General features: G+C 45.4%; 1 protein-coding gene across 8 annotated transcripts in view; it reads right to left on the reverse strand.

The window, feature by feature from the left end:
* LOC147030167 (zinc finger protein 148-like) overlaps positions 1–25,862 on the reverse strand; it is a 53,997-nt gene extending 28,135 nt beyond the window's left edge. For 4 of the 8 annotated variants that reach the window (XM_085873945.1, XM_085873947.1, XM_085873948.1 and 1 more), the window contains exons 1-2: positions 25,575–25,862; positions 25,338–25,408 (exon numbers count right to left, since the gene is read on the reverse strand). Coding sequence is in view for 1 of the 8 variants with exons in the window: in XM_085873941.1 (XP_085730067.1) it covers positions 25,575–25,703 (129 nt within the window). In the remaining 7 variants the exon portion in view is untranslated. Of the gene's footprint in view, positions 1–25,029; positions 25,260–25,333; positions 25,409–25,574 lie in introns of those variants that run through there. The other 4 variants (XM_085873946.1, XM_085873941.1, XM_085873943.1 and 1 more) reach the window with 4 other exon arrangements.
* Positions 25,863–26,355: the final 493 nt, after the last annotated feature.

A 26,355-nucleotide genomic window follows, 5' to 3' on the forward strand; every position in this document is an offset into this window, starting at 1 on the left:
ATGGGGGACGTTAAGAAAGCGGGAAAGATAGAAGTTGAAGATAATGGGGAGAAAAAACAAATAAACACGATCGTACACCGAGGGGAACAAAGGGTAGGCCTCAAGCCTCAAGGATAGGCCTCAAGCCTCAAGGATAGGCCTCAAGCACCCAGTAAGACAAGTTCGACGAATTCTCACAAAATAGCACAATTTTGGAAACAAAACCGAATGAGGAACACACAGTAACATGCAGGTGAGAAAAGAAACAGTTAAAACCGGACAGATAACTTTCCGTAATCATTCATTCACAGATAACGCTGATGACCACCGATTCTGATTCAGCAGACGTGAAACACATTTATTCCAAAAGCGGCCATGACGCACACATAACACCAGCTGCGCATGCGCAATGCAAGAAGGCTTGGGCGGCCGTGCCACTCGTGACAATGACAGTTGAAGATCAATATCGTTACATCCTTCCCCTTTTGTTGTTCAACTGTCTCTGGCGGGATCACTGTGCGTACAGTCTCTTGGAACAGTCGGATGTGCTTCACTGATGAGTTGGATACTGACAACATGCAAAATATAGGCACACATCGTGAACAATTAAATAGTAAAACACAAGTGTCTACATGAGAATTATTGTTTATGATAGGAGCTCTGCAGGGGAGGAGAGGTTCCCAGCACATCATTCCCTGACTGGGTCTTCAGCACCCGTCATCCATGGTGTCTGTGTAGTCCTTGAAACGGGCTGGAGTCTTAATGACTCGTCCAGATCTAGTTGTCTTAACTGGTATGGACTTCAGAGCTTTTCCCGTTGTGCCACTGGTGGTTTTCCCAGAATTGTTTGGGACCCTGTGATCAGCGTGCCCTTGTCTGCCCTTTGGAACAGTTTCTGGGTGTGACTGATCATCGTCCTCATAGTCTGGGACCTGGATAGGGTCAGCATCTTCATTAGCTGTGGTTGCGCCGAGAGTTGGTTTTTCATTTGTGCGGCGCAAGTGGACACGGTTGCGTTTGCCGTTATCCACCAAATATGATCGCTCGTCCAGCCGCTTGGAGATGAGTGCTTTCTGCCACTTCTCTTCCCCTTTGGTGAATGGCTGCATCCTGACATCACCTTCCTCCAGTGGCTGAAGGTCACGAGCCGACCTGTTGTAGAACGCGGCCTGCCTCTTCTGTCGCCGATGCAGACGCAACTTTTCCGCTGCTCTGTCAACAGTACGTGGCTGCAACAGAGTTCCTGCCATCGGGAGGAGGGTGCGCGTCCTTCTATTCATCATGCGCTGGGCAGGGCTGCTGTCAATCCCTTCAGTTGGCGTGTTGCGGTGGTCAAGTATAGCCAAATACGGGTCGCTGCCAGCTTTCTTGGCACGTCTCAGGAGACGCTTGGCTGTCTTGACAGCTGACTCAACCTTGCCGTTGGCCTGGCTGTTCCCAGGACTGGTGGGCCGATGCTCAAAGTCCCATTCTTTGGCGAAAGCAGCAAACTCAGTTGACTCAAACTGAGGCCCATTGTCACTGACAACCACCTCTGGAGTTCCATAGCGAGCGAAGTGAGCCTTGAGCTTTCTGATGACAGTGTCTGCCTTTGTGTCCGGTTGTAACCTGTCCACCTCCCAGAAATTGCTGAAATAATCGACTGTGATTAAATAGTCTCTTCCATCTTGAGCGAACAGATCGCTGGCGATCTTTCCCCACGGTTGGCTGGCTAACTCATGTGACATAAGTGTCTCTTTCTGCTGTGCTGTTTCATGCTCTCTGCAGATATCACAGGCTTTAATCTGCTCTTTGATCTCGCTCGACATGCCTGGCCGGTATAGACATTCTCGAGCACGGCGCAAGCATCCATCTGCACCAATGTGAGACTTATGAATTCGGGCTCGCATCTCAGCCCGGAGACAAGCTGGAATGATGATTCGATCTCCTTTGAAAAGGAGAGCATCTTGTACAGTGATTTCATCCCGCATGCTGAAGTAGGGCATCGCCACTATGGGGACATCTGCACGGTCCTCTGGCCAGCCCTGTAGGACAACCCGTTTTAAAGTCTGCAAGGCTTCATCCTCATCTGTCGCCGCTTGGATTGCTGCCAAACGCTCAGGTCGTATGGGGAGGAACTTTGCCATGTTGACTTGCTCGAATTCGCACTCGTCTCGGTCACTGCAGGGTAGGTATGCTCTAGACAGCATATCCGCAATGTGCATTTCTCTGCCTGGCCTATATCGGACTTCAATCTCGTACCGCTGCAATCTCATCAACATGCCCTGTAGTCGACATGGCGCACTGGCCAGTGGCTTTTTGATGATAGTCTCTAATGGCTTATGATCACTGTGGACAACTGTGAGATGGCCCCGTGTATACTGATCGAAACGTTCCATCGCGAAGACAATGGCCAAGAGCTCCTTTTCGATTTGCGAATATCTCGTGTCGGTGTCCGTCAGGGCTCTGCTGGCAAAAGTGAGTGGGCGTCCTCCTTGGAGCAGCGTTGCACCTAGCCCTTTCTCACTGGCATCGCACTGCACGACAAGCTCTTTCTGTGGCTCATAATAGGCCAAGACAGGTGTCGTCGTCACAAGTCGCTTGATCTCAGCAAATGCACTAGCTTGTGGCCTGTCCCAGTGCCACTCTATGTCTTGCCGAGTCAGCAAACGAATCAGCTCGAGGACGTAGGATAGCCTGGGCATGAACTTTGCCAGGTAGTTGACAAATCCAACCAGGCATTGGACTTCATGGACGTCTTTCGGTTCTTGTAGTTTGGTGACGGCCTCAATCTTGTCAGGGTCTGCCTTCAGGCCATCAGCGCTGATGACATGGCCCATCAGTGGCACCTCACTTTTGCGCCACTCGCATTTCTTCTGGTTAAGGCTAATGCCTTTCTCCTAGCAACGCTGCAGAAAGGCACGCAAATTGCTGTCATGGTCGACTTTTGCTTCTTCAATGGAGGCCGCCTTTTCCAATGATTGTAATGTCATCTCCTATTACTATCGTGCCTCCCAGACCCAGCAGCTCTTGTTGTAGGCGTTTCTCAAAGATTTCCGATGCATTCTTTATTCCAAAAGGGAGACGATTTGACTTGTATCGCCCATGTGGCGTCTGGAATGTCATCAGCAGGCTTGATGCCTCATCAAGCTCGACGTGCCAGTAGCCTGATGCCAAGTCAGCCTTTGAAAATACTTTGGCACCTTGTAAATCTGGCAAGATGTCCTCTACGATTGGGAGAGGGTGATGTTCACGTTTGAGAGCTCGATTCAACGGTCTCGGGTCAATGCATAGTCTCAAATTGCCCGACTTCTTTGTGCAGATGACAAGTTGGCTGACCCAATCGGTCGGCTGGTCCACAGGAGTAAGCACTCCAAGATCTTGCAGACGGTCCAGCTCTGCTTTCAATCTGTCCTTCAGTGCGATGGTTACCCGACGCGGTGGCAAGATGACTGGCGGAACTGTTGGGTCAGTTTCAAGATGGGCCTTCCCTGGTAGTTTGCCCAGACCATCGCCAAAGACATCTTTGTACTCCTCGAGAAGTTCGGCCGTAGGGTCAGTCTTATCCCTCACGCTTGCAACTCTCTTGAATTCACTACTGTTAACAGTGATCAGTTCCATGTGTTGCACTGCTTTTGCACCCAGGAGTGGGGCAAAGTTCTCTTTCACTACAACTAGTACATGCCCGTAAAAAAAAAAAAATAATAATAATAATATTAATAATAAAAAATAAATAAATAAACCACACAAGCCGTTTCTTCGCTCTCACGTGCCCGTACGTGCGTGACCCGGAAGTTCGATATTTTTCGCAGTTACGATTATTCGCAATTTATTTTTACTACCCAATTATTCAATTAGCGCCAATGTATTTTACCTTTTCGCAATGTCATGGCAAGGAAAAACAAAAAGAGAAGAGAAGAGAAAAAAATTTACTTCCTGGTTCGGAGCATACCAGCACTCTTATGTTCCCGAAATTTATACACCGTCTAATATGAAAACGATCATAACTTGGGCCATTGTGTTTATCTATAAATGCGCATAAGAAATCGAGAAATTATTAGAATACATGAAGTCATCACTCTCCGGAAGCCCTACGTTGTAACCTGTAATGGGGAACGTGGCTGTGCTTCCCTTCCCCATCGGCCACGCCCACGCAACAACGTGTCATGCCATTGGTTTGGTAAATAAATGGCCATAACTTGGGAAGCACTTGTCCGATTAATATCAAACCTTGAAAAGGCACATTCACAGGGCCCCAGCAATATACCTGGCAAGTTTCAATTAGATCGGACCAGCGGTTGTCGAGAAACAGCGGTCGCACGCGCGCACACACACACACACACACACACACACACACACACACACACACACACACACACACACACACACACACACACACACACACACACACACACACACACACACACACACACACACACACACACACACACACACACACACACACACACACACACACACACACACACACACACACACTGCTGGAATTATAGATAGATGAATTGCACAGAGTATTTCTTTCTGTTCTGTGGATTGCGCAGTTTCAGCCTTGTGGTGCCCAGTGGCTTCACCTCACTTTTATTCCACATAAGGAGTGTCTTCTTGCATGGGTCACGCTGGCATCCATTTGCGTACTTGGCTGGTAGCAAGTTTGCAAATGCACCACAATCTATCTGAAACTTCACTGGTGTTTCATCAATCAGCATATATCTCATCTGTGCCATCAGTCACAGTGCTAACAATTTCTCGCATTGTTATGCAGTCAATCCACTCACAGTCACCAGATGAGCTGCCTCCATCCTGTATCATGTGGATGTTCGCCCTCCGACACTTTTTTGCAAAGTGATTTTCCCCATTGCATTTTTTGCACGTTTTTCCCCATGCTGGGCACTTCTCCTTACTTCTGATGTGCTTGTAGCCACAAAATTCAGTCCTGCTGTCTTTGTTCTGAGGGTTTGGTAAATCTTGTGGACGAACGCTTTGGTGTGTCGCCTTTTCCTTTGTCTCGCTGCTGGACCCGGTGCATGGTTTGTGCCTCGGCACCTGTGGCTCCGAACTCTTTGAGACGGCTGTGAGATGCCTCCATACTCTTGCAAATGGATATGCACTTTTCAGTGAGAGGTCTCGCTCAATAAGTCGCTTTCTGATGCTCTGGTCAATTATGCCTATCACGATTCTATCTCGAACAAGACTGTCATGTAGCTCGCCAAAGTTGCACGTCTTTGCCAAGGTTCTCAGGGCAGTCACATAATCATAAATGTTCTCATCAGGTCTCTGGTCTCTTCCGTTAAAATGGTATCTTTCAAAAGTTTCATTGACCTCACCTGTAAAGTGATTGTCAAATTTCCTGATGAGCGTGTCAAGATCTTTTGGATCCTCGGCGGCATGGTCATCGGTTTCCGGTTCAAAGGTCATGCCGTTGTAGATCTTGAGCGCGGACGGGCCGAATGGAATGCAAAAACATCGCCGTCCTGTATTCCGGTGGTTGACTGAATAACGTTGCAACAATCGCATAGTTTTCCCACTGTTGCTTCCAGCTTTTCCAGTCCTCCAGTGGAGCACTGACGGTGTCTAAAAATGGCGGTGGGGACACTCCCATTGTCGATGCCCGGGCCACGGACATGTCGCAACAAACAGCTCAAAATACACGTCAGTGTGTGCGTGTCGGCGCCGATCAAGTCGTCAGTTGGCGTGCTCTGGTGCTTACCTCGCTGCCACCACGTTTCCGTAATCATTCATTCACAGATAACGCCGATGACCACCGATTCAGCAGACGTGAAACACGTTTATTCCAAAAGCAGCCATGACACACACAAAACACCAACTGCGCATGCGCAATGCAAGAAGGCTTGGGCGGCCGTGCCGCTCGTGACAATGACAGTTGAAGATCAATATCGTTACAATAACGACCAGAAACTTAACTTTGAGATCATCAGCAGGGAGCCCCCAAGGAGACCTGCCAATGCTCCAAACCCAGAACCGGATACATTATAACCATGTGTACATAACCATGAACATACTCGCTGTCCACTGAGCATATCGTGGCTCACCAAGCAACACATCTCTGAAGTTACATTTACAGGCATCATGACCAGAAGACAATTCATTTCTTTGCCTCACTGTTAGCAAAAATGATAAAATTTTCTTCAAAGCATGCACAAACTTTTCCACTTGTGCAGTCAATTGTTTTTGGAACACAGATCGATCCATGTAAAACACGTGTCTCCATCAATAGCTACTTTACGATTGCACTTTCAAGATCTCGGACCTTGATTTCGTAGATGATGCAGTCATCTTTGCAGAGACTTTAGATATCCTTTTGGGGGCCCTCAAGGTGCTGAATGAGGAGTCGGAGCCGCTGGGATTACGGGTTTCTTGGGTCAAAACTAAGATCCAGGCTTTCAATGACATATTGGATGCTGCTGTCCTGTCTGTGTCTGTTTGTGGTGAGGATGTTGAGGTCATGGAGAGAGTCACTTACCTTGGCAGTGATATTCATGTCTCTGCTGGCTGTGAGTCAGAGGTCAATAGACGTCTGGGTCGGGCCTGAGGAGTCATGGATTCACTGGATCATGGGGTGTGGCGCTGCCGGTACCTGTGCGGGAGGACGAAAGTCCGGGTCTTCAGGTCCTTGATGCTTTCAGTCTTGCTCTATGGATGCGAAACTTGGACTCTGACCAAGGATCTGAGACGGAGACTTAATTCCTTTGGTACCAGGTCTCTTCGGAGAATCCTTGGCTATCGCTGGTCAGATTTTGTGTCCAACGAGCAGTTGCTGAGAGACTCGGATGAGATTTGTTTGATGAGTTGTCCACAGTGATCATCAGCCATTAGAGACTATCGTCAAAAAGCCACTGGCCAGTGCGCCATGTCATCTACAGGGCATGTTGATGAGATTGCAGCGGTACGAGATTGAAGTCCGATATAGGCCAGGCAGAGAAATGCACATTGCGGATATGCTGTCTAGAGCATACCTACCCTGCAGTGACCGAGACGAGTGCGAATTCGAGCAAGTCAACATGGCAAAGTTCCTCCCCATACGACCTGAGCGTTTGGCAGCAATCCAAGCGGCGACAGATGAGGATGAAGCCTTGCAGACTTTAAAACGGGTTGTCCTACAGGGCTGGCCAGAGGACCGTGCAGATGTCCCCATAGTGGCGATGCCCTACTTCAGCATGCGGGATGAAATCACTGTACAAGATGCTCTCCTTTTCAAAGGAGATCGAATCATCATTCCAGCTTGTCTCCGGGCTGAGATGCGAGCCCGAATTCATAAGTCTCACATTGGTGCAGATGGATGCTTGCGCCGTGCTCGAGAATGTCTATACCGGCCAGGCATGTCGAGCGAGATCAAAGAGCAGATTGGAGCCTGTGATATCTGCAGAGAGCATGAAACAGCACAGCAGAAAGAGACACTTATGTCACATGAAATCTCGGATTTGATGAGACTCGGACCTGCATGGTCCGTGAGCGTCAGTTGCGGCTATATGGACATGTGGCTCGTTTTCCTGACGCTGCTCCTGCTCACCAGATTCTCTCAGCGAGGGAGTCTCGTGAGTGGAGGAGGCCAATGGGCCGATCAAGTGCCTCGTGGTTGCAGCAGGTTGACCAGCATCTCAAGGAGATGGGGATGGGCCTGGCATCTGCCTGGGGGAAGGCCAGACGGAAGCCCCTGGAGTACCGGCGGAAAGTGGACGCAGTGACGCGCTGTTCTGGCACATGCTCCCATACCTGACCTGACAAAGAAAGCCTTCGAACAAAGTACATTTAATTACTATATTTAGACAATTTGGGATCATCAATTTCTGACTTTTGTACCACATAGTCAGAAGGAAATAGTTTCGTATGTTAATAAGGAAATACGAAAATACCAACACAAGGTGGCTTCCATTGTTGGTTTACAAACTTCGACTGCTCTAAAGCACATTTTCATGAGTGTTCCAAAGCAATCAATTCTTTTTAGTACATTCGTAAAATTAGAATTACGTTCTCTCCGATTTTCCATGACTGAATGTAAAATTCCACAACTTCACTGGCCTGGAAAATTGATGTCAGATTTAATGACTTTCCAGATTTTAAATGGATTAAATTTAAATTTTTTGTCACTGATCTAGACACAATATATATATACATATATACATGTAAATGTAAATGTATATGAAAATGTACGAGGTCCGTCTAAAAAGTAATGGGACTGACTTCACAGAAATTGTATTCCAAAAAATATATTGAAATCACAGCTCGTCTCCGTCAAAATAGTTTCCCTCCAGTCTTGCACACTTTTCCATCCTTTTCTTCCACGCTTCAATGCATCCCCAGAAGGCTTCTTCTGGAATCCTCCGGAGCTCCGTCATCACAGCCCTTTTGATGGCCTCCACATCAGGAAATCGGGTCCCTTTGATCACCCCCTTGAGCTTGGGGAATAGGAAAAATCACAAGGAGCCAAGTCTGGTGAATACGGGGGTTTCTCCAGAGTTGGCACATTCCTCTCTGCCAGAAACTGTCGGATGCTCATGGCACTGTGAGCAGGGGCGTTGTCATGGTGGAGCACCCAGGCGTTGTTCTCCCACAGATCCCTCCTCTTGTCCCGGACTAATCTCATGAGGCGCTGGATGATCTCCTTGTACACGTATCCATCCACTGTTTGACTATGTGGTGGAAACTCAAAGTGGATGATGCCCTTGATATCAAAAACATGCGATGAGCATCACCTTGACCTTCGACATCCTTGCTGTCTTTGGTCTTGACGTGACGCAACCCGTTCATTCAAGTTGTGTAAGTGGAGCACACAGCAGGCTCAGTCCCGTTACTTTTTAGACGGACCTCGTATATGTATGTGTAAGTATATATAGATATAATTTTTTTTTCCCCAGTCATGCACCGCATTACGACGTTTCGGTCAACGACGGACCGCATATATTGGTATGACCGCAACAATATGACGGTGATTATAATGGAGCTGAAAACTTCCTATCGCCGAGTGATGTCGCTGTCGTAGCGCTGCCAGTCGTATAAAAGTACAGTATAGCACATACAATTATGTACAGTACATAATACTTGATAATGATAAGAAACAACTCCAGTGTGGCCCCGTTATAACACGATCGTTGGTCCATAAAATGTCATCACGAAAAAGCGGGGTCACGCTAAATCGGGATTCAAGAAAATCAGCGTTCAAACTGACCCAATGTTGACCTAACATTCTAAAACACCCCTATTTTCACCCTATTTGACCCGTTTTTTGCACGTTTACCTTCCAGCAAATAAATTACCTTTGCATTAAAGAATTCCACGAATAAATCGTTGTTGTTGCAGTAGAAATTAAACGCAAATTCATTTTTAGTAAAGCTTTTTATATTGTTAAAACATTCGCACTGTTCTGAAAATATATCACACAAATGACAGGTTCTCGTTTCTTCATTTGGAAATGATAACATTGATGCAATGATTATTTATATATTCCAAAAGCTATTTATTCACCTTTCTGTAATTGATGCGAGAGGAGATGTAAGCAGCCGCGAACAACACACATGCCAGTCATGAACAGCACAAAGGTAAAACTAAAGCGTTTTCCATCTATCTTCGATGTGGGACAGTGGGACAAGATGCGGAGGTGGAAGACAGTGATATTGATGATCTTGACCCTGTATAGGCCTCGTGGAGGTGGCAGACAGTGATATTGATGACCCCAGCCCTGTATAGGCCGAGGCTAATGTGTGCGTTTGTCTTCGTTTTTAACAAAAAAGTTTAAAAAACAAAAAGTAAATAAAGAAAGAAATATTTTTGTACAGCTGCACAATGTGTTTGTGTTTTCGGGTTCAGGTTATTACAAGAAAAAAGAAAAAAAAATTCTAAATTTAGTGTAGCCAAAGTGTACAGTGTTTATAAAATCTACAGTAGTGTACAATAATGTCCTAGGCCTTCACACATTCACTCACCGACTCACCCAGAGCAACTTGCAGTCCTGCAAGCTCCATTCATGGTAATATAAGTGCCCTATTCAGGTGTACCATTTTTAATCTTTTCTATCGTATTTTTACTGTACCTTTTCTATGTTCAGATACACAAATACTTACCATTGTGTTACAATTGCCTACAGTATTCAGTACAGTAACATGCTATGCAGGTTTGTAGCCTTGGAGCAATATATAGGCTATACCATATAGCCAAGGTGTGTAGAAGGCGACACCATCTAGGTTTGTGCAAGTACACTCTATGATGTTCGCACAATGATGACCGCTTAAAGACACATTTCTCAGAACGTAACCCCATCGTTAAGTGGTGCATGACTGTGTGTGCGTACATATATATATATATACACACACACACACACACACACACACACACACACACACACACACACACACACACACACACACACACATATATATATACATATATATATACATATATATATATACATATATATATATATATATATATATATATATATACATATATATATACATATATACATATATATATATACATATATACATATACATATATACATATATATATATATATATATATATATATATATATATATATATATATATATATATATATATACACACGCCAGTAGGCAGGGATGGGTCGCCGAGCATGGAAACTATAAGATATAGAGCAAAATGGATGTCATATACCGGATAGGGAATCACCTTAAGATTATGCATATCAAATCTCATCCAGTTCCATCGACTGATAACTACTCGGTATCCATTTGAATGAAAAGTACTGAAAATGTGGTTTGAAATCTGAAATCCCCAAAGTTTGAGGGGGTGCTGTGGGTGAACAAAGATCGAAATAGAAAATCCGACTCGATCGTTCGTGCACAATGTATTCCAGACGATTAGTGTGAATTTTCATGACCATCCGACCATAACCCTAGGAGTAGCATTTGGCGCGAAGGCACCTCCAGCTCTTGCATATTATCGATTTTTGCACCAATTGACCTTTGACCCCTGACCTAAGCGAAATCGGTCAATATGTCCTGAGGCAAAGTTGTAGTTCTCATTGAGTACCATGAATCTGCAAAGTTTCATTCGTATCGATGTACTCACCTGGTCGCTCGGGGGCCTTCAATTTTCACGCATACCCTAATTGTAGGGGGCACTGCGGGTAAAGTATTCCATATATCACAAAAAACGGAATATATTTGATAGAGCATCACCTGTAGATCATTAGTGCCAAATTTCATAACCCTACGTGGGATAATGGCTTTCGGAATTGATTTTGCGTGAACAGTATCGATTTTGAAGGTTTTTTGGTTGGTTGCGAAGGACGCTTTGGTTCCCGAGCAACATCACAATTTCCAAAGCACTCGGTCATAAGATGTACCTATCACCCGAGTTTGGTCAAAATCGGCCGACGTTTGCTCCCAATTATGCTGATGACAAAGAACAAACATCCAAACAAACAGACAGAATTACTGACAATAAGCGTCACCTATTTCGGCGACCCAATAAACACACACATTAGCCTCGGCCTATAAAGGGTCAGGATCATCAATATCGCTGTGTAAATACAGGTAGTGGACAAAAAAAAAATGGAAACACCAATGTAAAGTCACTAAATAGAATGTTGGGCCACAACGTGCAACCAGTACAGCCTTTATGCGCTGTAGCATAGAGTCCACCAGCGTCTGGAATTCTGCAATTGGAATGCGGCATCATTCCTCCAGGAGAAAGTCAATCAACTCACATGGAAAACGCTGTCTCGGGAGTCGTTCCAGAATATCCCATAAATGCTTGATTGGGTTCATATCTGGTGATTAAGAAGGCCATGACATATGGATAACATCAGTGCCATGCTCATCAAACCATTAGGCCACCACACATGCCCTATGGATGGGGGCATTGGGGGGGGGTTCCTCTTGCAACCATACTAGCCTAAATATAGGCTACTTGGCCTGTACAGCATTTTTATACACGACTCTAAACATGCTGCGATGTTATTTGCTGAATTAACACATGAGCCACACCTGTGTGGAAGCTATTGCTTGGTGTCGCTCATTTACCCAGGTGTTTTGATTTTTTTTTTTCTCCACTACCTGCATAGTCAGTCAATCACTTTCATTTGCAAATGAGATTAAGTTTCTGTGGAAAAAGCAATGATGAAATTGCAATGATAGAATCGCAAAGATGGAATTTAAATAAAGCAAGTTGCTTTTATCATTGATGTATTGAATAGGTGTCATTCTTAACAATTGACAGATGGGGCCAAAACGATATAGAGCATGGTATTTCAAAAAGTTGTGGATGGATTATGACAAGCTTGGTGGATGAGTTGGTTAAATGACAAGAACAAGCCGACTCGATTTTCGGTAAGGTCCAGATGCAGATCCGGCCTATCAGTGGGGTACAAAATGTAAACTATTCAGCTATGTAGCGCACTACAGAGTGGCGTTCTCGTTACGATAAGAATTACAGAGAAGTGTTACATCAAAATACCACTAAACTCCACATTTACCACTTAAGAGTTGTTATTGCAGAGTCTTTCTTCGAAGTCGCCCCAATTGTTGTGAATGCCAGGTATTTCATGCACAATGTCATCCCCAATTCCCACCTTGGAGGGCATACATGTACGGCCTGCCAGCACCTTCTACATCATGATTTTAACTATCGTCATGATCCGAGGATTCTTGATCAGAAAATTATTCGTCAAATTCACCTTCTGACGAGTCTGAAGCAAGTTGTGCGGACCATAGAAATACAAGTAGAGTAGAATGGCCATGCCTGACGTTGCTGAGAGCAACAAGCGTAACTGGTGGTGCCCATCTTGGAATATGTAATCGCAACTGTGACGTCATTGATTGAGCAAGTTTTGTGATGAATATCTCAGCTGTTTTCCATCTAAAAACATCAAATTTGAGGGATCATGGCATAAATATAAATGCTAACTCACATTTATTTATATGTACCACTCTTGATATCAAATGGGTAACTCGTGGAGTATATGTGGTGCATTTCACTCACTTTCGTTCGTGAAATACTTCCGCCTGAATACTCCACTCATTAAGTTCTCTGTATACATTTGGACAGGAAATCAATCAAAATAATTAAATAATAGATCCGAGCGGCTCTGTCGGTCATCTCTGATTGTCAGTTTCAAAATAACTGGCCCAGTAATAAGGGAGGAAAGGCAAAAAAGCTGATTATGTTAATGGAACAAACCTCATTTCCCAACTTTGTACTCAAACCTTACTCAACAACCCTCATTCCTAACTCCAGACTTCCCCTTCTTCTCAAACATCCACAGCTCCATTCCTAAACACCACTTCTCATTCTACAATAAAGACTAACCCGTATTGTTGTGTATATCGTCACATCAATTCACAACAATTCCTGATTCTGTGGACATTTAAATGTTAAATTACAAGCTCCAATCCTGAATTTTAAAAATGTCAGCTACAAGAAATAAATTCAAAATCCATATAACCTGTTTCATATAATAAAGTGGAAGAAGCACCACACATGCAGCTTATGTTTTGAGAAGTGATGGAGAAATACCAGGAAGGTCAAACCAACATAAAGTTTGTATTCATTGCTACAGAGAAGGCTTACGGCGGTGCCTCAGGAGGAAGTCTGGAGATGTGCAAGAACTTGTGGAGATCCTGAGAAGTATGTTTGACTATTGCAGGACATGCATAAAGACAGCCAGTAAAGAGTAATAAGCGGTGTGGGAAAGAGTGGGAGTTTTGAAGTTAAAGTTGGATTGCACTAATGATCAGTGCTGAGCCTCTTCATATTCCTCCTTGTCATGGATGTTCAAACTGGGCCAGTGAGACAGATAGTGCCATGGTCATTCATGTTTGCAGATGATATTGAGCTATGTGTTGGGAATGATGATAATATTGTTGCGGAAATGGGCCCTTTGGCCTTAGTTATTTTATAACTTGGTTTACGGATCCGCCGACGGTATATTTGCCGAAATGAAATATAAATATAAAACACATTTTTAGCCTTTTATATTTATACATTTTCCGCCGAAGGTGCAACAGTTTCAAAACGCGAAATGTAAACGTCGGCATTTATTTTCAAAATATAATTTCGTGCACGCGCACCAAAAGGATGAGTCACATTTAACGAAACTGCGCAGTGGAACTGTGCAGTCGAGCTGCGCAGTCCAACTGCGCAGTCGTCTTCGGTCATGGCGTCTGAGCAGTGGCCAGCGTGGTTCAGATTGACTGTGGTTTCTGAGGCGAAAGTTATTGTTAATAAGTATGTCAGCGGTATAAATTTGAGTTACTGTATTGGTGATTTAATCACGCAACATCTTAACGACGAATATTCTGGCCGAACAATTACATCAATTCAGTGCAGCAGCAGCGATGATTCGCAGGCTACTCTCGATCGTGCCGATTTTGTTTCCATCGAAAGTTGTACACCGCTGTTCGTATTGAAAGATTTCGGTGCCAAGTACGTCAAAGTTTCCCTGCGAGATGCTGATATTCAGCTTTCAACGGACCAGAAATCAGCCCTTGATGTGCTCATGGGGATGGGGAGACGGTACGATCAGATGCCCACTGAAAAGTAAGAGCTGGTTATGGCTCTGATTGACAATTTTGAGCGTGTTGACTCCTTGTAGACACCTTTTTTAAATCACATCCAGCACTATGCACTGGTGTGCACGCACGCATCTACGACTTGGACAGTAATTTTCTCAGCATCGTTTCTATTTGTTTGATGATCCAACAGGTATCTATAAGAAAAACATGCCAGACTATATTGTAAAAACAAGTTTTAATCCTTCTTTATTGTTTTTCACATCAGATGATACAGTGAACATGGGCATCCTGCATTTGCATGGTCTTCCATCTTCAATGTTTTCTTAGATCCTCCTGCTCCGGGATTTATATTTATTTCCCCCCACCTACCCTTGTCTTTTCCATGGAACATCCGAAAAAATCATTAAAATATTTAATTTCTCAAAATGGAAATTATATTTATATTTATATTTCGACCGACCGACCCGACATTTTAGCTGAAGAACTGCGTAAACCAAGTTATAAAATAACTAAGGCCTTCGTGGGTTAGTAAAGAGCCTGGTGTTGGCTCAGTGGTTAGGGTGGTGGCTTGAGACCCCAGGGTCCTGAGTTCAAGCCCAGTTGGCTGCTGAATTAACACCAGGGGGTTGACTTAGCCTGTCATCCTTCCGAGGTCGGCAAAATGAGAACCAGTGTACTGGTCCCGGTGTATGCCCTGGTTAGAATAGGTGTACCATATCCCTGTGTGTCGTAAGAGGTGACCAGGGTTGGCGTCAGGAAGGGCATCCGGCCAAAAAACATTGCCTCAAGAAAAAGCCAACCCCTGCACAGCAGGAAAAATGGCTGTAAAAACGGTCATTATTAAAAAAAAATTTGTGGGTTATTAAATATAGGAATAGCCCCGATCCCCCCTTAAATGCATGTTTAGCCAGGTTGTTTGGTAATCGGACGTTAAATGTGTGTTGGAACGTGTAGCAGACAGTCCAGTGTTCATACAGTGGTGGAGTACCGAGAGGAGCCTTCTTTTTCCTTCCCCCCTCTTAACCAGCCCCCAACCAGCACCCTGACAGAGCCAGTCAAAAAGACGTGCCAGCAACCCATTGGCGGAAAGCTGCTGCAAACCCGGACCATGGACCAATCACGCGTCCCCGGAAGTGGTCCGAAAAGCCCACCCCGAAAGGTTAGAAAACAGTTCCTTTCACCGGATCTCGCTCTCTTGTGCCGTCGACCTCACAGCGGCTGGACGCACCGAGGCTGCGTGCGTAGGCTGGGCCGATAGGAGGATGCCGCCGCCATTTTGCCACGCTCTCTTGTGCCGTTGACCTCACAGGGGCTGGACGCACCGAGGTTGCGTGCGTGGGATGGGCCGATAGGAGGACGTCGTCGCCATTTTGACACGCTGCATGCTCGGGCTGGGCGCTCAAATCCGGTGACATCGGCTTGTCACGAGCCGCATTCGTGCCTTCCACACCTTTCCTCTCGTCCATGAGGCACCACCAAGTACTCCGTGTCTTGTATGCATGTTGTTCAAGCCTAAGGCTTATTTTGCTAGGGCCCCCATGCGAAACCCGTATCCGTAGCTCCCTAGATAAGGGCGGCTTATGGATGAATTATCATGTTATCGCAAATGCTTTGCTTGTGTCGTGTTCCCCGATGTTTCCCCATTAAATCTGGCTGATTCATACGAAATTTGCCGCACTGAATTAATCCGTGTCGCGCTGAAGAACAATCGCTCGATTTGTATTTAAAACCAAACTGGCTTCGGATTGCGGCAGACTTCGCTCGGTCTCTGATCAAACCCAGTATGTAGCCGGGGTATACCCCCAACTGGCAAGGCACAGGGGTAATTTGGTATCGTGATCTTAGGCACGTGACCAGAGACCTGTGCCGAACTAGCGGCGATATAACCCGTGAGACGGCAGTGCTGTGAAGCGCTCTCGAATCAACAACAATATGACTGAGTACATGGAGAAATGGAGAAAAGCGCTGGATGATAGGGGAATGAAGATCAGTACACCAATGACTCAATATATGTGAAAAGATTATGGGTGAAGATCCAGAGAAAAAGTGAGTAGCTTCAAGTATCTGGGGTCATATGGAAATATGGAAATGGATATGAAGCAACGGATTAGTTCTGCTTGGAATAATTGGAGGAAGTGCAGCGGAGTGTTGTGTGATAGTAAAGTACGCTGAAACTGAAACAGAGAGACAGAGACAGAGAAAGAGACAGAGAGACAGACAGAGAGACAGAGAAAGAGACAGAGACTTGACTGAACATCTTATTCTTAAAGAAGTATAAAGGTATAAAAGACACAGGTAATAAACAATTTCAATCAACGTCGATGAACAATTAAGGAACAGAAATACGAAAGAGAGAAAGAAAGAAAGAGAGAAAGAAAGAAAAAGAAAAAAAGAGAAAAAGAGAAAAAGAGAAAAAGAGAAAAAGAGAAAAAGAGAAAAGAGAAAAAGAGAAAAGAGAAAAAGAGAAAAGAGAAAAAGAGAAAAAGAGAAAAAGAGAAAAAGAGAAAAAGAAAAAGAGAAAGAAAAGAGAAAAAGAGAAAAAGAGAGAGAGAGAGAAAGAGAGAAAGAGAGAGAGAAAGAGAAAAAGAGAAAAAGAGAGAAAGAGAGAAAGAGAGAGAGAAAGAGAGAAAGAGAGAAAGAGAAAGAGAGAGAAAGAAAGAGAAAGAAAGAGAAAGAGAGAGAAAGAAAGAGAAAGAGAGAGAAAGAGAGAGAAAGAAAGAGAAAGGACGGACGGACAGGGGGACGGACGGACAGGGGGACGGACGGACAGGGGGACGGACGGACAGGGGGACGGACGGACAGGGGGACGGACGGACAGGGGGACGGACGGACAGGGGGACGGACGGACAGGGAGACGGACGGACAGGGAGACGGACGGACAGGGAGACGGACGGACAGGGAGACGGACGGACACGGACACGGACACGGAGACGGACGGACACGGACACGGAGACGGACGGACACGGAGACGGACACGGACACGGACACGGAGACGGACGGACACGGACACGGACACGGACACGGACGGACACGGACACGGAGACGGACGGACACGGAGACGGACGTACACGGAGACGGACGGACACGGACACGGAGACGGACACGGACACGGACACGGAGACGGACACGGACACGGACACGGACGGACACGGACACGGAGACGGACGTACACGGAGACGGACGGACACGGAGACGGACGGACACGGAGACGGACACGGACGGACACGGAGACGGACGGACACGGAGACGGACGGACACGGAGACGGACGGACACGGACGGACACGGACACGGAGACGGACGGACACGGACACGGAGACGGACGGACACGGACACGGAGACGGACAGACACAGACACGGAGACGGACAGACACAGACACGGAGACGGACAGACACAGACACGGAGACGGACAGACACAGACACGGAGACGGACAGACACGGAGACGGACACAGACACAGACACGGAGACGGACAGACACGGAGACGGACACAGACACAGACACGGAGACGGACACAGACACAGACACGGAGACGGACACAGACACAGACACGGAGACGGACACAGACACAGACACGGAGACGGACACAGACACAGACACGGAGAGGGACACAGACACAGACACGGAGAGGGACACAGACACAGACACGGAGAGGGACACAGACACAGACACGGAGACGGACACAGACACAGACACGGAGAGGGACACAGACACGGAGACGGACACAGACACGGAGACAGACACAGACACGGAGACAGACACAGACACGGAGACAGACACAGACACGGAGACAGACACAGACACGGAGACAGACACAGACACGGAGACAGACACAGACACGGAGACAGACACAGACACGGAGACAGACACAGACACGGAGACAGACACAGACACGGAGACAGACACAGACACGGAGACAGACACAGACACGGAGACAGACACAGACACGGAGACAGACACAGACACGGAGACAGACACAGACACGGAGACAGACACAGACACGGAGACAGACACAGACACGGAGACAGACACAGACACGGAGACAGACACAGACACGGAGACAGACACAGACACGGAGACAGACACAGACACGGAGACAGACACAGACACGGAGACAGACACAGACACGGAGACAGACACAGACACGGAGACAGACACAGACACGGAGACAGACACAGACACGGAGACAGACACAGACACGGAGACAGACACAGACACGGAGACAGACACAGACACGGAGACAGACACAGACACGGAGACAGACACAGACACGGAGACAGACACAGACAGAGAGACAGAGAGACAGAGAGACAGAGAGACAGAGAGACAGAGAGACAGAGAGACAGAGAGACAGAGAGACAGAGAGACAGAGAGACAGAGAGACAGAGAGACAGATAGACAGACAGAGAGACTTGACTGAAAATCTTATTATTAAAAAAGTATAAAAGAAACAGGTAATTAACAATTTCAATCAATGTCGATGAACAATTAAGGAACAGGAATACAAGAGAAAGAGAAAGAGAAAGACAAAGAGAAAGAGAAAGAGAAAGACAAAGAGAAAGAGATGGGACTGCCAGGAACAAGAGGAAGGCTGAAAACCAGATGCAAGGATGCAGTGACAGGAGATTTTCAAGTTGTGGGATTGGAAGGAGAATGGGCGATTTATGGGAGGAGATGGAGAAGGGTTATCAGGTAGCACTATGGCGACCTCAAGAAAAAACAAGAGCTCAAGTGAGCACAATATATGCCTGAACAAGAAGGTATATACAGAATTGTGCTATGACATGGAAAACAGCATCCTGGTTGCCATGGCAACCACTTTAGATGACAAACGTACGTCGTGGCACACCGTCTCCACAGTCTGTACCTGTGTACTAAATATGAAACGTGAAAGTTGAAAACTTTGGGAGTTAGAGTGCGGACAGGAACGGACGGACAGACGGACGACCGGTATCATATATATATATATATATATATATATATATATATATATATATATATATATATATATATATATATATATATATATATATATATATATATATATATATATATATATTGTTGTGGTTGACCAAATTCGCAAACCACCATTCAGGTCCCTTAGGTGAGATATCTCTGTAAGTATATGTGTAGTTAGGCCCAAACCCGTTGTTTCGAGGGAATAAATGTCATTCAGTCGGGCTGCGACTCTTCAGGATAGCCGTTTTTCTTTTACTATCTTTATTTTGGACCAGCCGCCATTACTACCACCACCAACCACGTCTCAACAGCCATCACACAACAACCACCAACCACAACGCCGCTTCACAACAACAGCCACGACCTTTACCGTCACAACTCGCCACCATCGCATCACCGTCATTCCCACGCCACTTGTGGGCGCCGATGCTGGACTCGTGCGGGGCGCGCACCGAGCAGCGTGTTCAGAGACATCACAGACTTTCCGAGAAAAACGGATCAAAAACGACTCACGCCAACTTCTGTTCCGTCCTATCGGCGAGCTGGGGCGATTTGGCCCCGCCTCCAGGGCGTTGGAGTGAGGACGCTATATGCAAATTCATGGATCAAAAAGCATTCACGCCCACCTTTCCTCGGTCCAATGGGGAGCCAGTTAGAGAGGTGAAGGGTCGGAGGCAGAGGGTCAAAGGTGAAGGAGCGAAGCCACGGGGCTTATATAAACGGCTGCGTTCGTCAGTAAAGTGAAGTTGAGAGTGGTGCGTTGGAACGAGTTGTCGGTGGAGCTGGGAAGAAGAGTCAGGGTTCGGAGGGGAGAAGTCAAGAGTGAAGAGTTGGGACGAGCCAAGAGAGGAGACGGAGAGGGCGATTAGACAGAGCTGTGGAGAGGTGGCGGCGGCGAAGGCGGACGAGGGGGTGCTCGCGTCGGTGCCGGGAGCTGCAGAGGGAGAGGCCGGCGGCGCGACCGAGGTCGAGGTGGAGACGCTCGTTGCAGGACCCGAGACAGGGTGATATCCTCCTCCCCCCCGAGCATCAACAACCCCCTCCTGTTTCCCCCCGCGCTGAGATAGTGCGACAAGGGGGCCCCTTTCCCACCCCCTACCAGACACTGTCCGCGAGGCCCGCGGAGTTGGGGCGCCACCGCCGCTCTGCGTCTCATCATCAGACGGGTAGGCCCGACACGGTCTCGGCCCCAGGCCCGCCTACCCCCCTCATCCTTGAGGGTGGTCCTTTTCTTTTGCTTTGGGTATATGTGTTGTCGGCGCCGTCTGTGAAGTAAAATTGTATAAGTGTTGCCGTGTGCTCGGTTGTCGGATAGCTCTGCATTGTCTTCTTCTTTTATATTTGCTTTTTGTGTAATATTGTGTGTTTCTTCTCCTTTTACATTTGCTTTTGGTGTAATTGTATATGTGTGCTTTCCGTGTGCCATCGCGAAATAAATGTGAATTATGTTGAACTGTTTTCCCGCTTCGCTTCGTCTTTTCTTTCATTGAATCTCCATCTTGCTTCACGTAAAGGGTTGGTCGTGGGCTAAAACGCCCGATAATTAATCGAACAGTCGAGGCCGACGAATAACACCGCTCGGTTATCCCGATAGTACGGAACGGGTCGCTTAAAGTGGCCCGTGTCCGAAGTCGACCTGCGGCGAGGTGCGATCGCCCGGTCTACCCTCCGTGTGGGTACTAAGGTAGGTCGAATTTGGCGAGCAACCCTATCCCACGCGGGGGGCCGATTGGCACGATCGTGGTGAGGCCGAAAGGTCCACCCGTGACTGGTTCCCGGCGTTAGTCCGAGAGGGTCACGACTGGATTGTCCGTCCGGTGGGCGACGTGCCGCGATTTGAGTTACGTGGCCGTTCGCACGCCGGCGGGCGCGAATCCGCAACAATATATATATAGATATACATATACATGTATATATATATATATATATATATATATATATATATATATATACATATATATATATATATACATATATATATATATATATATACATATATATATATATATATATATATATATATCGGGCGTATAAAAACACCTCACCGACACATTATTAAAAACACCTCACCGACACATTATTAACAAGAATGAGTGAACACTTTCTGGATTCAGACGGAAGTCCTCCACCATGTGCCAAAATTTCATGGAGCTGCCTCCTCCAACAAAAAAAAAAAATTATGCGAGAAGAACAATCATTTTACACAGCCTGTCACACGAGTGACCCTTCCACCTTCAGGAGTCTGTTAAATGTGGTTAGGAATGGTATAGGAAACTGAAATTTAGCATGCCAGTTCTAACATACATGTAGTACATTGTGTGCAAAGTACAAGCCTCTAAGTGATGAAGTTTCAAAATGGGCTTCTGGCATTGATGTGCAAAAATGATGGTATTCAGACCCCTAAAATGGACACATTTTCACTCATATCTTGACAAATATAGTAGCTACAAGAACGTGTAAACACGTTATCGATTCAGAAGGAAGTCCTCTATCATGTGTTAGAATTTCATGGAGTTGTCTCTTAAAATAAAAAATTATGTGGGAAAAAATCAATCATTTTACACAGCCTGTCACATGAATAATTTTTCCACTTACAGGAGCCTGCGAGATGGCCTGATGAAGGGTGTTGGAAGCTCAAATTTTGCATGCAAGTCCTAATGGAGAGGTAGTTCAGAATGTGTGAAGGCCTTAACGATTGGTATTTTAATTTTGAAATGAGGTTCTGGCATGGATGTGCAAAAATGATGGTGTTCAGACCCCTAAAACGGACACATATTCCCTCAAATCTTGTCCAATATAGTAGCTACAAGAATGTGTGAACACTTTCTAGATTCAGAAGGAAGTCCTCTATCATTTGTTAAAATTTCATGGAGCTGCCTCTTAAAATAAAACAAGAAGGTATATCCAGAATTGTGCTACCACATGGAAAACAGCATCCTGGTTGCCATGGCAACCACTTTAGATGACGAATGTATGTAGCAACACACCGTCGCCACAGTCTGTGTCCCCACAGTGACACACCGTCACCACAATGTACCAAATATGAAACGTGAAAGTTGAAAACTTTGGGAGTTAGAGTGCGGGCAGGAATGGACGGACGGACAGAGACAGACAGACAGACGGATGGACAACCGGCATCACATAATACGCCCCGATATATATATATATATATATATATATATATATATATATATATATATATATATATATATATATATATATATATCGGGCATATACAAATGGGAGAATCCAAAAGAAAAAGAAGATATAACGAGAAGGGGACCTGGTAGAGCGCATCCCTCTGCTACGCAATGCCTGATCCACGAGAACATATCGGGCGCAATACATTTTTGAAATATCATGCTTCATATCATTTTTGGCCCCATCTCTCAATGGTGAAGAATCACTTTTTTAATTAAACAATTATCATATCCAGATTCAGATTAAGATCTTCCCCAAAATCAAATCAATTTGTCCTTGCCACACACATGTGTTCACCAAGTTTCATCCAAATCCATCAACAATTTTTTGAGATATAATGATATATGTTGGTTCAGCCCTATCTCTCAATGGTGAAGCATCACTTTTAAAATTACCGGATCCAGATTTGGATCTTCACCAAAATAGAATCATTTCTTCCTCGTCACACACTCAACATGTCCACCAAGTTTCATCCGAATCTGTCCACAACTTTTTGAGATATCCTGTACACAAACAAAAAAAGGAAATTGCTCGTTGAGCAAGGAATTGCCAGAATAACTTTGTCATATCTCCATGATCTCTGAAAAAACAAAAACCTGGAAATCAATTTGGTTCTTATAAGTCGATAGTGCTGCTGTTTAATGAGTCATAGCACTTAGTTTGGTCATGATCATGACTTGGACGTCAATCGGACTTGAAATGGCGTTTTTATCGCAATTTGAAATTTTTGACCCGGCCCCCCTGACATTCGACCCCCGACCACGAAGAAGGGTGCTAGTGTGACACCCCAATGAGACATATGTTTGGATGCAGTATTGGAAGATCCACATTTTGGATTTGGTTTGAAGTCGATACGTCCATTTTAGCGGATGTTATTGTGAAAATAAGAATTTCGGTTTTTCGGTGACCTTGACCGTGACCTTTGACCTAGATTCACCAAAAAACGACAAGTGTCTAAGTTGGACCATGGCCGGCGTCTGTATACCCAGTTTGGTCATAATCGCTGAAACGGTGTGGCTGCTACAGGGTAAAAAAAAAAAAAAAAACACACAGAGACAGACAGAATGACAGAACGACACACAAACAACTGACCAACATAATTGCCGAAATCCAAAGGATTTCTGCAATTAAAGACAGAAAGTGGTGAAAACATAACCTCCATCTTTGGTGGTAGAGGTAATAAAGAATACATACACTTCTCCAACCAAGTCGATTTTACAACGTTTTGGGCTTAAAAATCTCAAACAAACCAGATGGATAATGCATTTTTATAAAAAAAAAAAGAAAAAATAAAACACCCTGTTCTATACACCCCCCCCTCCAAAAAAAAATATCAAAAATGCATTTCCATCTCCCAGATAAAAACAAAAACTTCGACTCAAACGCTAGCCATTGGGGAGTGTGGGGACCGGAGTACCAAGTGTTTCAACCATGGTCTGGTTTTGAAGTCTGCAAAACAATCCCTGTTAATTATAAGACAATTATTCAGGTGAAGGTCTGTTTTATAACACGACTTGGCAAATATATGTAATAACAGTACAGTACTATCGACCCTACTTTAGTTATAAAATTTCAGTGAAGTCACAACTGAGAATGAAACTGGAGAGTTCATCGAACACATTACCATGTGCAGCCTTGAGAGGAAGAAAACAAACAAACAAACAAACAAACAAACAAACAAACAAAACAGGACATGGGCAAGGTTTGCGAGCAGAAAATTTGATTGGTTGAGATGATGCAAAATGCTGTACTATTTTGTCCAAGTACTGCTAAATGAAAGGTTTTTTGAAACCGCCAATAAAGCGACTTGTGTTCTATATAATACAAATCAATTGAAATGAAATAAAGATCTTAATTATTGTGGGGAGGTGGAGTGGTGGGTTTGCAGGTTGGAAAAAAAAACAAAAAAAACCTATTTGTTTACATTTGTTGATTCATCGATGACACCGTTGTTCTCCAACGTGCAAAATGACCTGTTATCAGTTGATCAATTTACCAAGTCACTAATAAGTAATAAGTTGATCATCACCTACAAAGCTGCACAGGTAAACTAAACATCCCGTGCGGCACAAAAATCAAATCCAACAAGCAATCCGGCTTTCTTCACGGCACATGAAGAATCCCCCAAAAACAATACGAAATCTTCTTGTTCGCAAGGAAAATGTCAGGTATTTGGTACAAACGTTCGAAATATTACAAATCAGTAAAACAACACGAACAATTGAAGACGCCACTAATTAAAATAAATAAATAAATAAACAAACAAACCAGACAAAGGGCACCCGAGTCGGTTGGGCTTCGAGTCGTGCAAGGTACGAGTACGTGTGAGCACGCGGAAACAGGCTTCGCACGGATCCGTGCAGCGATTCGGAATTCGATATCTCACCAAGTTCGATACGTGTCACGAAGAGGTGCATCGAAAGGAGCAAACATTTCCAAAAGGCCTACAATTGGGAATAGCGAGGCCTACCTAAACACCGAGCACGACATCTAAATAGAGCGGCGCATGCAAACAACGTACGGTCAAAATACCATGAAAAAGGGGGAAATGGAGTGTGTGTGTGTGTGTGTGTGTGTGTGTGTGTGTGTGTGTGTGTGTGTGTGTGTGTGTGTGTGTGTGTGTGTGTGTGTGTGTGTGTGTGTGTGTGTACGTACGTGTGTGTGTACGTGCATGCGAGTACGGCTGCTACCTACTAACGGGTTTTGAACACATCGGCGGGCTTGAAGGACAGCATGGCGCGGAATGGCGGCCGAGCGGCAAAGCCCTGCACACAGGAGCAGAGAGAGAGAGAGCGAGAGAGCGAGAGATCGCCGAATGGAATCTGGGAGGGAAAACTGAAAAAAAAACCGCTTGAATGGAACGCTGCGGACCATTGCAAATGTGGGGTTTATACCTGAGTGTCACACAGCGAGCTTTTCCACACACTTTACCTTTGTTTGTTTTGTTGGTGCTGCTGGTGCTGGTGCTGCTGTTGCTGTTGCTGCCCCAAGCGCTTCCTGCGTTGCGAGCGGCGTCCCACTCGAATCGAGTTCAATGGCGATTCTTAGATCTACTACCATCTATATCCAGTCAATGGCTTTTCCTCAAGTTTAGGATTGCAGTTTATTTTATTTTTACGACGAATAAACCTGGATGGCCGACGTGACTTTATTTGAATAAGTCGTCATAAAAGAGCAAGTAGTGTGACTGCAGCTTTTACACCGCAAAAAATTACTCTGGCTTGTCAACTTTTGCAGTTCCATGAGGATCCTCCTCCCCTCCCCTCACTCAGATTGCACAAGTCCGAGCAAACGAGCGCCCTCTATCGCACGGATATGACGTCACGCGCGAGAGGCGACCACGTGCCATTTTTGCACAAGTGAAAATGAAATTTACAAGGAGGTCTCGTTGCTTGCTCCGTTCTTTAACCGGGTGTCCGATGATGAAGAGCGTTGATGAGAAGTGAAGCCAGAAGCGCAATAGTAAGTTTTTCATCAGCAATAAAATTGGCTGAAGATTGCGACATTGTAGGTACATGTGAAATATCATTTCCCTTTCACCACAAAAACAGCATTCCTCTGGAATGTTCGTGAGATGCCGCATCATGGCTCCAGAGCTTAAGGCACCATGGCAGCAATCTCCAAGTCAAGTCAGCCATTGTTCTTGGTGTTGGGTAAAGATAAAGTGAACCCCAACATGGACGACTTGGAATAGGATGTGGAAGAATCTCAC

The sequence above is a fragment of the Eptatretus burgeri genome, chromosome 3 (genome assembly GCF_056783735.1).
Source record: "Eptatretus burgeri isolate ZD-2024b chromosome 3, Ebu_testis_v1, whole genome shotgun sequence".
Taxonomy (NCBI): domain Eukaryota; kingdom Metazoa; phylum Chordata; class Myxini; order Myxiniformes; family Myxinidae; genus Eptatretus; species Eptatretus burgeri.